This window comes from Staurois parvus, unplaced genomic scaffold (assembly GCF_062004578.1).
Source record: "Staurois parvus isolate SC_StPar_1 unplaced genomic scaffold, SC_StPar_1.0 ptg000049l, whole genome shotgun sequence".
Lineage (NCBI taxonomy): Eukaryota > Metazoa > Chordata > Amphibia > Anura > Ranidae > Staurois > Staurois parvus.
Window position 1 is genome coordinate 595,921 of NW_028317845.1, and position 13,634 is coordinate 609,554.

Sequence of the window (13,634 nt, forward strand, 5' to 3'; positions counted from 1 at the left end):
TTTTTGGGTATATCTCTACCAGCTTTACACATCTAAAGAGTGAAATTTTTACCCACTCTTCTTTGCAAAATAGCTCAAGCTCTGTCAGATTGGATGGAGAGCTTCTGTGAACAGTAATTTTCAAGTCTTGCCACAGATTCTCAATTGGATTTAGGTCTTGACTTTGAGTGGGCCATTCTAACACATGAATATGCTTTGATCCAAACTATTCCATTGTTGCTCTGGCTGTAGGTAGGGCCATTGTCCTGCTGGAAGGTGAACCTCTGCTCCAGTCTCAAGTCTTTTGCAGACTAATAGGTTTTCTTCTAAGATTGCCCTGTATTTGGCTCCATCCATCTTCCCATCAACTCTGACCAGCTTCCCTGTTCCTGCTAAACAAAAGCATCCCCACAACATGATGCTGCCACCACGTTTCTTGGTGGGGATGGTGTGTTCAGGGTGTTGGGCAGTGTTAGATTTCTGCCACACATAGCATTTTGCTTTTAGGCCAAAAAGTTCAATTTTGGTCTCATCTGACCAGCGCACCTTCTTCCACATGTTTACTGTGTCCACACATGGATTCTCGCAAACTGCAAACAAGACTTCTTATGGCTTTTTTTGACAATGGCTTTCTTCTTGCCACTCTTCCATAAAGGCCAGATTTGTGGCGTGCACGACTAATCGTTGTCCCGTGGACACATTCTCCTACCTGAGCTGTGGATCTCTGCAGCTCCTCCAGAGTTACCATGGGCCTCTTGGCTGCTTCTCTGATTAATGCTCTCCTTGCCTGTCCTGTCAGTTTAGGTGGACGGCCATGTCTTGGTAGGTTTGCAGTTGTGCCATACTCTTTCCATTTTCGGATGATGGATTGAACAGTGCTCCGTGAGATGTTCAACGTTTTGGATAATTATTTTATAACCAAACCGTGCTTTAAACTTATCCACAACTTTATCCCTGACCTGTCGGATGTGTTCTTTGGCCTTGCTGATGCTGTTTGTTCACTAATGTTCTCTAACAAACCTCTGAGAGCTTCACAGAACCGCTGTATTTATACGGAAATTAAATTACACACAGGTGGACCCAGTTTACTAATTAGGTGACTTCTGAAGGCAGTTGATTCCACTATTTTAGTTAGGGGTATCAGAGTAAAGGGGGCTGAATACAAACATGCAACACTTTTCAAATATTTATTTGTAAACAATTTTGAAAACCATTTATCATTTTCCTTCCACTTCACAATTATGTGCCACTTTGTGTTGGTCTATCACACAAAATCCTAATAAAATACATTTTAAGCTTTTGGTTGCAACATGACAAAATGTGGAAAATTTCATGGAGCATGAATACTTTTTCAAGGCACTGTAAAAAAATAAACTTCTCTGTACAAAACAATCCAGACCAGTGCCCAAAACAAATAATCCACCACTTGCAAAGATATGGTGCTTATTTTCCACACTCCCCTTGTAAAAAAACACTCACCAGATTTAGTGACCCCTTAAATTAATAAGAAGGTCTTAGTGTGCCTTTTTGCTGCTTTCCCTGCTCCAGTTGGCTTCCTCCTCTCCACCTTCTCAGTTTATACAGCTTCACGTTTTGTTTTTTTTGCCAGTATCCTCAGTACTCCTCTACCATTAGACAAAAGCAAAAGGGATCCACAATAGTGTAATACTGTCTTATTTCATTCAAAATGGAAAAAAAAAACAGTGTACACTTACATTTTACATGTAAATGCATGATGGGCACAATTAAGCTTTCATTAAACCCCACATAGAATGCCTCCAGATGGCTGTGCACGCAAATTAGTGGAAGTGAAACCCCACCCAGGAGGAGATGCAGTTATCAGAGCACTTCACCTTTTTTCTTTTTTTCTATTCCTCATTATTCATAAGGTTCATAGTTTGGTGTTCAGCAGTCGATTTTATGTTAGAAGGTCTCTCCCTCTTTTCCATAAGCGCAGGGAATCGAACTCCTATATCGTTTGGCCAGGAGTTTCTTGTACATGTTTATACAACACTCAAGGGTTTTCTCAATCTTTTTGTAGGGTTTTAACCAAGAGGATCTGGAAGGGGAGAAGCCAATGGCTCCAAAACAACAAGCAGATGAAGATTCAGACTCTGATGTTGATATGAAATCTGGTAAAATGTAAGCAGTGAATATAGACAAGTGCATCCCATGATGTATATGATGAACAAATGTCCTTGTGAGGCAGGCTCTGTATTCAGTGGAGCTGCATAAAGCCCTGTAAATTTTCGGGTGGGGGTGGGGGGGGGTTATATGGCTGCTTGTGGGAGCAGGGAAGAAGGCACTTTTATATATTGCCACTGTGAAGAGGAGAAGTATATCTAAATATATGGCTGCAGTGGGGTTGGGTGGGGACGGTTTCTGTGTTTTGGATTCTGTAGTTGAAGCATTAGGATAAGATTTCAAGACCTCTAAATCAGTAAAAGAATAAAACAAACTGAAGGTGCATGAACATGCTTTTATTAGGGCATGTTCACACCCACTTTGCTCTCTGAAGAGCGATTTATGTCAGATCACTCTTCAGAGAGCAGTAGACATGTGGTGATGCAGTGTATCGCCTCCTCACTGCCTGCTTTAATGCCTAACTACCATGCTGCAACAATGCGTATTGTGTATGTTTGGCCCCATTCACAGGGGTATAATGCCTACCACGATCACGAAGCAAATCAGTCGTGGCATGTGTACACCCCTGTCCACTTCCCTGCAGAAAAAGGGGTAGCAGTTGAGGAATGGTAAAAATGTCAGTTGTGCGTTTTTACAGCCCCCAAATGCAAGTGTAAATGAGCCCTAAATTTATATTCATATGTAATTTTTAATGCAGACATCATGAGTGGCTTAGCCATATTTTTTGAGAATTTCAGATGCTTTTCCTGGAAAGAGATTGGATGGGGAAGCACTGTAATACTTTGTACTTTAATTTTTTTTTATAAAGTTGATAAATGCAGCCCCCATTGCTAATCTACCACAATTTCTTATTTTTTGGAAGACGGATGTTTGAGATCTATGCCACATCTACAGAAAGCTGCAAGCTAAAATTTTTTTTTCTTTTCTAGGACTATATATTTTCATCTTTGTTTACTATCTCAGATGTTTTTGTTTGTTTGTTTGTTTTTTTGCTGCCATTTTTAAGTCTGTAGCTTCTTCCATTTTTTTTACACTGTGCATTTGTGAGTCTTGTTAACGATAGCCATGTTTTCTATTTTTCACAGAGGTGATTTTAAATCTGACTTTGAGATGATGCTGGAGAGGAAGAAGAGCATGAGTGGTAAGCGGCGGAGAAACCGGGATGGCGGCACTTTTATAAGCGATGCGGATGATGTAGTGAATGCTATGATTATGAAAATGAATGAGGCAGCAGAGGTGAGTCACCTTTTAGAAACTCTGAACTCTCAGGGTGCAGTTATAATACTGCAAGGTATCCTGAAAATCATACTGTTCCTACAATTGTGAGAAAAACACAGAATTTTGTAACTTCAACTCATGAAATAGTTGACACTGTAGCTTTCTGATTTTCATTGCACACTTAAAATAAATGTGTATCATCATTACCCGCTGTAATTCTGTCATGAAGAGCCCATCCCCTTGCATTTCTGATTACAGATCTGTACAGAGGTGATCTGTTAGACCCAGATCACATAGTAGGCTGGTTATGTGTGTCATGAAATTTTGAAGAGTGGGTAGGATTTATTAACTAATATTTCTGTTATCTGCTACTACCCAAATATGGCTACTTTAGAACACACTATTGCACAGAAAATGGCAAGGAATGTCTGGTTGTTACAGTGGCACTACCAGATTTGGTGTGCAACAGAATTAAGATATACAGGGGATATAAAAAAACTCTACACACCCCTGTTAAAATGTCAGGTTTCTGTGATGTAAAAAGAAATGGGACAAAGATAAATCATTTCAGAATTTTTTCCACCCTTTAATGTAAGCTATAAACTGTACAACTCAGCTGAACAAAAAAATTAAATATTTTAGGCGGAGGGAAGTAAAAATTAAAAAACTAAAATAATATGGTTGCATAAGTGTGCACACCCTTAAACTAATACTTCGTTGAAGCACCTTTTTGATTTTATTACAACACTCAGTCTTTTTGGGTATGAGTCTATCAGCATGGCACATCTTGACTCAGCAATATTTGCCCACTCTTCCTTGCAAAATCTTGCATCTCCTGCGCACAGTTCTCTTCAGATAACCACACAGATTTTTGATCGGATTCAGGTCTGGACTCTGGCTGGGCCTTTCCAAAATTTTAATCATGTTCTGGTGAGCCCATTCCTTTGTCGAATCGGATGTATGCTTTCGGTCATTGTCATGCTGAAAGATCAAGTTCCTCTTCATGTTCAGCTTTCTAGCAGAAGCCTGAAGGTTTTGTGCCAATATTGACTGGTATTTGGAACTGTTCATAATTCCCTCTACCTTGACTAAGGCCCCAGTTCCAGCTGAAGAAAAACAGCCCCAAAGCATGATGCTGCCACCACCATGCTTCACTGTGGGTATTGTGTTCTTTTGGCAATGTTCAGTGTTGTTTTTGCTCTAAACATATCTTCTGGAATTATGTCCAAAAAGTTCAACCTTGGTTTCATCAGACCAGAACACATTTTCCCACATGCTCTTGGGAAACTTCAGATGTGTTTTTGCTAAATTTATCCGGGCTTGGATGTTTATCTTCGTAAGAAAAGTCTTCCATCTTGCCATCTTGGTAATGTCACTGATGTGCCATATTTTCTCCACTTGATGATGATTGTGTTCCATGGAATGTCTAATGCCTTGGATGTACTTTATTTGGGGTTAATCAGAGGCGTTTTAAATATGCCAGGTGCATACTGACTCTTCTATTTAACATGATTTTGAATGTGATTGCTTAATGCTGAACACAGCTACATCCCCAGTTATAAGAGGGTGTGCACACTTATGCAGCCACATTATTTTAGTTTGTTTACTTAATTTTTTTACATCACAGAAACCTGACATTTTAACAGGGGTGTGTAGACTTGTTTATCCACTGTATAGTTTAACCACTTCCTGTCCGGCCCGTGTCTATAAACGGTCAGACGGGCGCACTGCTGAAGCGTGTTGACGTTTCTAAACGTGACCCGCATTCTCTGTATCTGGACACTAATCGCTGTAGGTCCCGATTCATGTGATCACTGATTGACCAATCACTGATCACATGAGCAGTAGTAAACAAGATGTCACTTGCTGACATCATTGCTTACTACTTGTGAAATCTGTGAATGATCAGAGGTCACATGGTACTAGGCTATTCACAACAGTTTTGTACCATGTGACAAGCTGTGACCAATCACAGCTCGCAGTATTTCTCAATGGCTGCAAGAATGCAGCCAGAGAGAAATAGAAATGATTGCTTTTACAGCCTTTGTGGGTGTAAAAGCAATCAGTGTAAAAAAAAAAAAAAAAAAGAAGAAAAAATCTTCATCACCCCCATCCCCCCCCCCCCCACAAGTAGTACAGTGTCACTATGGTGACACTGTACTGCAAGGGAGACAGTATGTTAAAAAAAAATAAAAATGTTCTTAATTATAATTTTTGGTTATAAACTAATTTAGGTTTTTTTTTTTTACTAAAAAGATGAATACATTTTGGCCAACATTTATGAAGAAAGATTATTTATTTGCAAAATTTTATAAAAACACTTTTTTTTTTTTTTTCAAAATGTTTGGACTTTTTCATTTATATAGCAAAAAATTAAAATCCCAGTGGTGAATAAATACCACCAAAATAAAGTTTTTATCTGTCTCAAACGAATGCAAAAAAATTCATATGGATAGTGTTGCATGATCGCACAATTGTCATTCAAAGTGTGATAGCACTGAAAGCTGAAAATTGGCCTGGACAGGAAGGGGGTGGAAGTGTCCGGACTGGAAGTGGTTAAAGTACTGTTGTGTTTTTTTTGTTTTTTGTGATTTGCTTTAACAATTGTGTTTTGCAGGAGGACAGAAACCTCAACACCAACAAGAAGCCAGCACTAAAGAAACTAACCTTGCTTCCTACAGTTGTAATGCATCTTAAAAAGTAAGAATACACTTTCACATGCCTGTGCTGCAAATGCTGTAGTATAACTTTTATTGTACCAATTTGTGTTCTTCCATGTATATTGTTTATTTTTCTTTAGACAAGACTTGAAAGAAACCTTTATTGACAGTGGTGTTATGTCTGCTATTAAAGAGTGGCTCACACCCCTTCCCGATCGAAGCTTGCCAGCCTTAAAGATCCGTGAGGAACTGCTGAAGATCCTGCAAGAGGTGGGATTGCTGTCTGTTTTTAGGTGGTCACTTGCATTTATTTTACACTTGTGGCTAAAGCCAAACTCTGATTTTCGTTTTCCTATTTTAATCACTCATATTTTTGTTTTTTCCCTAGCTCCCCAGTGTAAGTCAGGAAACTTTAAAACACAGCGGCATTGGAAGAGCTGTTATGTATCTGTACAAGCATCCAAAAGAGACAAGACCAAACAAGGATATTGCTGGAAAGCTAATAAGTATGTAGGACAGATCTTGTATATGTGTATTGCAGGTTTAATTGGAGTATGTGTTTCTCTTAGAATAAGAGAACCATAGTCTTGTTACCTTGTAGTTTGTTTAACTGGTTGCCGACCAGCCACAGTGTTTTTACTGAGGCAGGGCGGCACCGCTGCGCAGAACGCCGTTATTAAACGTCAGTCTGCAAAACCGGTAGGGGGCGTGCGCCCGCCCTAACCGCCATGCCGATCACGGCAGCGGGTGTCATTCACCGGGTCCCGCCAATCACTGACGGAGCATGGCTGCAGTGTTTACACTGCAAGTCTGCTATCTGTCAGTTCTGAGCACACGCTGATCCTGAGAGAAGAGTTTTTATCTCTCCAGATCAGCGTCTGGTGAAGCACACACCCCCGCCCCCTAGTAAAACACTCCCCTCACACAGTTAACCCTTTCGTTACCTAAAAAAAGTTAACCCCTTCCTCCCCAGTGCCATTAGTACAGTGTCAGTGTTTTTTTTTTTTTTTTTTGCACTGATCACTGTATTGGTGTCACTGGGGATGTCAGTGACCCCAAGTCAGTTCCCCCCCCCCATTGTCAAAATGTCCGCCGCAGTCCCGCCATAAGTCACTGATCGCTGCCATAAGTCATGTCGGGATTTTTTTTTTAGCAAAGACATGTCGCAGAATACATTTTGGCTGAGATTTATGACAAAATTTTATTTATACCATTTTTTTCCTGGACATGTTTTATAGCAAAAAGTCCAAAATATTGTTTTTGTTTGTTTTTTTTTTTTCCAATTGTCAGACTTTTTTTTTTTTTTTTATAGCGCAACAAATAAAGAAACGCACAGGCGATCAAATACCACCGAAAGAAAGCTCAATTTGTGGGGAAAAAAAGGATATAAATTTAATTTGGGTGCAGTGTTGCATGACCGCGCAATTGTCAAAGTAACGCAGCGATGTAACACAAATCGTTTCTGTAACCGCTTCTTGACCGCCCTACAGCAGAAATACTGCTACAGGGCGGCATGGGTGCACAAAATCACATATATACGTAATTCGCGCTCCCGTGGTTTTCACGCCCCTCTCAGATTGCCTGTCAGTACACCAGTCATCACATTTAACCCCTTGATTGCCAGGAACACGCTCATGCACAATAAACCTCAATTGCTAGTATAGTGTCTGAACGGATCAATATCTTTGAGCAGATCAGCACTATACCAGCGTTCACATTAGTATAGCGTCCCCAAAAACGCAGCGTTATGCAGGCCATAGATGGGTCGAAATCCGGCTGTTTTTAAAAAAAAAAACAAAAAATCAGTCATTCAGTAGGCCAACGTAACCACCAACTGTAAAAAAAATCGGCCGATTTTTTTCCTCCTGTCTACTGCCGGCATTTAATTAACCACTTCCAGACCGGACACTTTTACCCCCTTCCTGACCAGGGCAATTTTCAGCCTTTAGCGCTATCACACTTTGAATGATAATTGCGCGGTCATGCAACACTGTACCCAAATGAATTTTTAACCATTTTTTTTAGATAGATAAAGCTTTATTTTGGTGGTATTTATTCACCACTGGGATTTGTATTTTTTTTGCTATGTAAATGAAATGTCCAAAAATTTTTTAAAAAAGTGTTTTTTTTTATAAAATTTTGCAAATAAATAATATTTCATCATAAATCTTAGCCAAAATTTATTCCGTTATCTTTTTAGTAAAAAAAAAAAAAATCCAAATTAGTTTATAAGCAAAAATTATAATTTTTAAACCTTTTTTTTTACATTTTTATTTTATTTTTTTATATTATTTTTTATTTTTTTTATTTTTTTTTACATACCGTCACCCTAGCAGTACAGTGTCCATGGTGACACTGTACTACTTGTGAGGGGTGATAAAGATTTTTTTTTTTTTTTTTTTTTTACACCGATTGCTTTTACACCCATATAGGATGTAAAAGCAATCATTTCTCTTTCTCTCTGTGTGCATTCCTGCACTCATTGAGAAATACAGAGTGAGCTGTGATTGGTCACAGCTTGTCACATGGTACAAGGCTGTTGTGAATAGCCTTGTACCATGTGACCTCTGTGATCATTCACAGATTTCACACATAGTAAGCAATGATGTCAGAAGTGACATCTTGCTTACTACTTTGCATGTGATCACTGTGTCTGGAGGACACAGCGGGCACCGGATCGCGGTGCTGCGCGCTCCCAGGGAGCGCGCACAAGCAGGGTGCGGGGAGGCCGTTTATAGACGGCCACCCGACCCTGCAGTGCCACCCTCCGGCCGTTTATATACAACGGCCGGTCAGGAAGTGGTTAAGTCCCTTGCAGAGAGCTCTGCTATTATATTTGACATTAAAAAGTATTGTGGTTGCAACAATGTATCCATTTGGGATACAGATGTTTTTATTCGGATACAAATAGATACATTGTTCCAACCGCAATTCTTTTTCATGTCAAATATAATAGCGGACTGGAATTCTTCTTTTTCTTCTTCTTGCAGGTCACGGCTCATGCGTAGATTTTTTTTTTTATCGGTAAAACGATTTTTTTCCAACTTCACCGATTAAAAAAAAAAAAAAAAAAAAAAAAAGTGCCAAAACCCCGAAAAACAGCCAACCAATTAACCCACCAAAGGTGCGAAAATCGGCCAATTTTTTTTGGGGCCGTAAAATTGGCCGATTTTCGATCCCTTTTCCATATGGAGTACCTCCTATGCGTGGACAATTTTTATTCAAGCGTGGCACATATAACCAACAAGGATCAACGATGTACTGGTACATCACTGGACTTTGAATGGTTATACCAGGATGATGCCTACAGCTGCAGGCATTATCCTGGTATCGTTTTTTTTCAGCCGGCGATTGGCTTTCATGTAAAAGCAATCCTAGTGGCTAATTAACTGCAGGATTGCTTTTACAAGCAGCGGGAGATGATGCGCCCCCCCCCCGCTGCCTCCCACGGCCTTCTCGGGCAGTCCCGTGCACTCAGGGGAACCTGAGAATGCAGCCGGTGTTTCTGCCAGCTGACCATAGAGCTGATTGGAGACCAGAGTGGTGCCAATCATCTCTAAAGTCTAAGAATTCGGAAGCTACAAGCATTTCATCACTTCAGTTTCGCAGGATATGAACAGTGCCATTTGTAAATTGGGAAATCATCTGATCGCACCGATTTTGGATTGATTAGATAATGTAAGGGCAGAGGAGATATCTAGAGTCTGATAGACCCCAAATTTCTCAAAAAAGAATATATGACAATACCCATTGAAGTTATAGGGGATATTTGCATTCCCTGTGATAGCATTAAAAGTGATCTCAAAAAAAAAAAAAAAAAAAAAATGAAAGGTACAGTGTAAAAATAATAAAAAGCTAAATAACTAAAAGAAAAAAAAAATCGCCTCTCCCATGCGCGCACACCTGTGTGCACAAGCCTTGACCCTGTGCCGGTATGTAAACAGCGGTTGAACCATGCATGTGAGGTTTCGCTGTGAACGTCAGATCAAAGGCAGTAATTCGAACACTAGATCTCCTCTGTAAATCTAAAATGGTAGCTTTTAAAGCGTTGCCTATGGATATTAAAAATGTTTGCAGTTTGTCGCCATTGCACGGGGCATGCACAGTTTTAAAGCATGTCATGTTTGGTATCTATTTACTTGGCATACCATTATCTTTTATATTTTACCAAATAATTGGCCAATATATTGTGTTTTTGTGCATTTAAAAGTAAAAAAAGTGTTTTTTTTTTTGTTTTTTGTTTTTTTTTAAATTTGTGTTTGAAAAATCGCTGCGTGAGTACTATGTGCCATAAAAAATTGTAGTACCCACCATTTTATTCACTAGGGTGTCTGCTTTAAAATAATATATAATGTTTGGGGGTTTAAATTAATTTCCTAGCAAAAAATACTGATTTTCTTTTTTTTCATGTGAACAAAAAGTGTCAGAAAAGGCTTGATCTTCAGGTGGTTAGAAGAGTGAGTGATGTGTAGCATAAACTTCTAATGCTGGGCATAGAATGCCCCCACCCCCCAAAACGACCCCATTTTGGAAAGTAGACACCCCAAACTATTTGCTGGGAGGCATGTTGAATCAATAGAAGAATTTTATTTTTTTACCACAAGTTTTTGGAAAATGACAAAAAAAAATATATTTTATAAATGATTTACTGCTCACACATGCCATAGGTATATGTGGAATTACTCCCCAAAATACATTCTGCTACTTCTCCCGAGTATGGGGGTACCACATGTGAGAGACGTTTTGGCAGTCTAGCCAAGTACAGGACCCAAAAATCCAATAAGCACCTTCAGGCTTTTACAGGGCTTTATTTCCTCAATACACTTCCAGACTACCTATCACAGTTTCGGAGGTCCTGAAATGCCAGGATAGCACCTCAACCACCCAAATGACCCCTTTTTGGAAAGTAGACACCCCAAGGAATTTGATAAGCACGGTAAGTATTTTGCAGATCTCATTTGTTGCCAAAAGTTTTTGGAAAATGAAGAAAAAAAACAAAAACATATTTTTTCTATTCTTTTTTTATATTTCAAAACCTTGTGAGAAAAAAATGAGATCTGCAAAATACTCAAATACTCATCATGCCTCTTTTTAAATTCCATGGGGTGTCTACTTTCCAGAAAGGGGTCATTTGGGGGGGGGTTTGGTGCTATCCTGGCATGTCAGGGCCTTCGAAACTGTGATAGGTAGTGAGGAAGTGTAATGAAGTTACGCACCTTAAGTCTTTCAAAGTCGTCATTGGATTTCAGGCTCCTGTATGTGGCCAGGCTCCCAAAAAGTCTCACACACGTGGTATCCCCATACTCTGTAGAAGTAGCAGAATGTATATTGGGGTGTAATTCCACATATACCCATGGCTTGTGCGAGAAATAATTTAAATGACAACTTTGTGTGTAAAGAAAAAAAAAAAAAAGTTTTTTGTCATTTTCCAGAAACTTGTGGAAAAAAAATAAATCTTCCATGGACTCAATATGCCTCTCAGCAGATAGCTTAGGGTGTCTACTTTCCGAAAAGGGGTCATTTGAGGGTGTTTGTACTATCCTGGTATTTTAGCACCTCAAGAAATGTGATGGGCAGTCAGAAAGTAAAAGCTGTGCAAATTCCATTATCTATACCATAGTTTGTAGACGCTATAACGTTCACACAAAGCAATAAATATACTTACTGGGATTTTTTTAACCAAAAACATGTAGCAGAATACATTTTGGCCTAAATTTATGACAAAATTTTAGTTTTTTTGGATATTTTTTATGACCGAAATGAGAAAATTTTGTGTTTTTCAAAAAATTTTTCTTCAAAATTTTTCTGGTTATAGCGCCAAAAATAAGCGCACAGGTGATCAAATACCACCAAAAGAAAGCTCTATTTATGTGAAAAAAGGACATAAATTTAATTTATGTACCTATTGCATGGCCAGCGCTGTATAGCAAAAACATGGCGTAAATTGCAGTATCTATACCATAGTTTGTAGACGCTATAACTTTCACACAAAGCAATCAATATACACTTATTGGGTTTTTTTTTTACCAAAAACATGTAGCAGAATACATTTTGGCCTAAATTTATAACTAACTTTGAGTTTACTATATATTTTTTATAGCTGAAAGTAAAAAATATAATTTTTCTTCCAAATTTTTGGTCTTTTTTTGTTTATCGTGTGAAACATAAAAAGCGCCCAGGTGATCAAATACCACCAAAAGAAAGCTCTATTTGTGTGAAAAAAAGGATGTAAATTTTATTTGGGTGCAGCATTGCATGACCGCGCAATTATCAGTTGAATTAGTGCAGCGCCGAGTAGCAAAAAGTAGTCAGGAAAGGGGGTAAATCCTCAGGAGGGCAAGTTGTTAAATATTATGTAAAGTATTGAAAAAAACCCTGCTTATACAGGAGTATTTAGTTTTTGCCTGTAGAAGCAGCTAATGTTATTCTATGTGTCGACACATAGTAGGCCGTTTAGAGGCATTTTTTTTAAGCTTAGTGTTTAGAGGCCGAAAAAAAAAAAACACCCCTTTTGTGTTTTTTGAGAGCAGTTTTCTAGAAGCTCCTAAACTCCCGTACAAAAATGCTCTATATGACTGTTTTTTTCTGCCAAGGGAACTAGCGTATTTTTAAGCACAGTGTGCATGGATCCTAAAGCCTTTTTTTTTTTTTTTTTCTGAAAAATAAAGCAGTTAGAACTTGAAAATTTGGATAGACTGTAAAAAAGAACGAGTGTGTTTTTTTGTGCACGTGGGTCTCCACTGAGGTGACCGCCTTTCACTTTTTTTTTTTTTTTTTTTTTTGAAGAAATGTTACCTCTGGAAATGAAAATTGCATGCAACAATTCAAACAGATGAACGGGATCCACGTAATGACATCCAAACACCAGATGATTTATTGAAAGTTTAAGGCATAAATTCAAGAGTGGGAAAATAATAATTTGATTCAATTCATACTGTAGTTCTTAATCAGAAGGCGTTATTTAGGTGATATTTTCCCAATGCTGATGTAATTAATATAAAGTAATCCTCTGGTGTTGTGGATGTCATTTTGTATTATAGTCATTTGAATTGTCCATTTTCAACTGTACAAAACTTAACAGAATGTCTAAGCACTCTTCCCCCACTCTATCCACAGGCTACCAGGCACTTATGCCCCCTTCCTGCCCAGGCCAATTTTCAGTTTTCAGCGCTGTCGCACTTTGAATGACAGTTGCACAGTCATGCAATATTGTACTCATATGAAGTTTTTATCATTTTTTTTCACACAAATAGAGCTTTCTTTTGGTGGAATTTAATCTCCGCTGGGTGTTTTATTTTTTTGTGGTATAAACAGAGTGAAAAATTAAAAAAACTATTTTTTTTCTTTTCTCTGTTTCTCCACTGATGTGCATTGATGAGGCTGCACTGATAGGCAGCACTGCTGGGTGGCACTGACTGCTGGACACTGATCATCAGTGCCTTGACAATTGGTGCTGAACTGTCCTCTGACAATTACTGGTTATCGGCAGTACTTTCCTCACACTGTGACAGCGTGAGGAATGAGCAGCTGATCACCGGTAAATGCAGTTGCTGGTTATCAGCTGGACACAGCTGATAACGTGGTGATTGGCCTTTTAACACATCACGTGATCAGCTGTGTCCATGGGACACA

General features: G+C 38.8%; 1 protein-coding gene across 2 annotated transcripts in view; it reads left to right on the forward strand.

The window, feature by feature from the left end:
- The window catches only part of IWS1 (interacts with SUPT6H, CTD assembly factor 1), a 49,879-nt gene that overhangs the window by 25,205 nt on the left and 11,040 nt on the right, over positions 1-13,634 (forward strand). For both annotated transcript variants that reach the window (XM_089665577.1, XM_089665584.1), the window contains exons 6-10: positions 2,021-2,121; positions 3,210-3,360; positions 5,960-6,042; positions 6,143-6,272; positions 6,391-6,508. In XM_089665577.1, the coding sequence (XP_089521703.1) occupies positions 2,021-2,121; positions 3,210-3,360; positions 5,960-6,042; positions 6,143-6,272; positions 6,391-6,508 (583 nt within the window). The remainder of the gene's footprint in view (positions 1-2,020; positions 2,122-3,209; positions 3,361-5,959; positions 6,043-6,142; positions 6,273-6,390; positions 6,509-13,634) is intronic.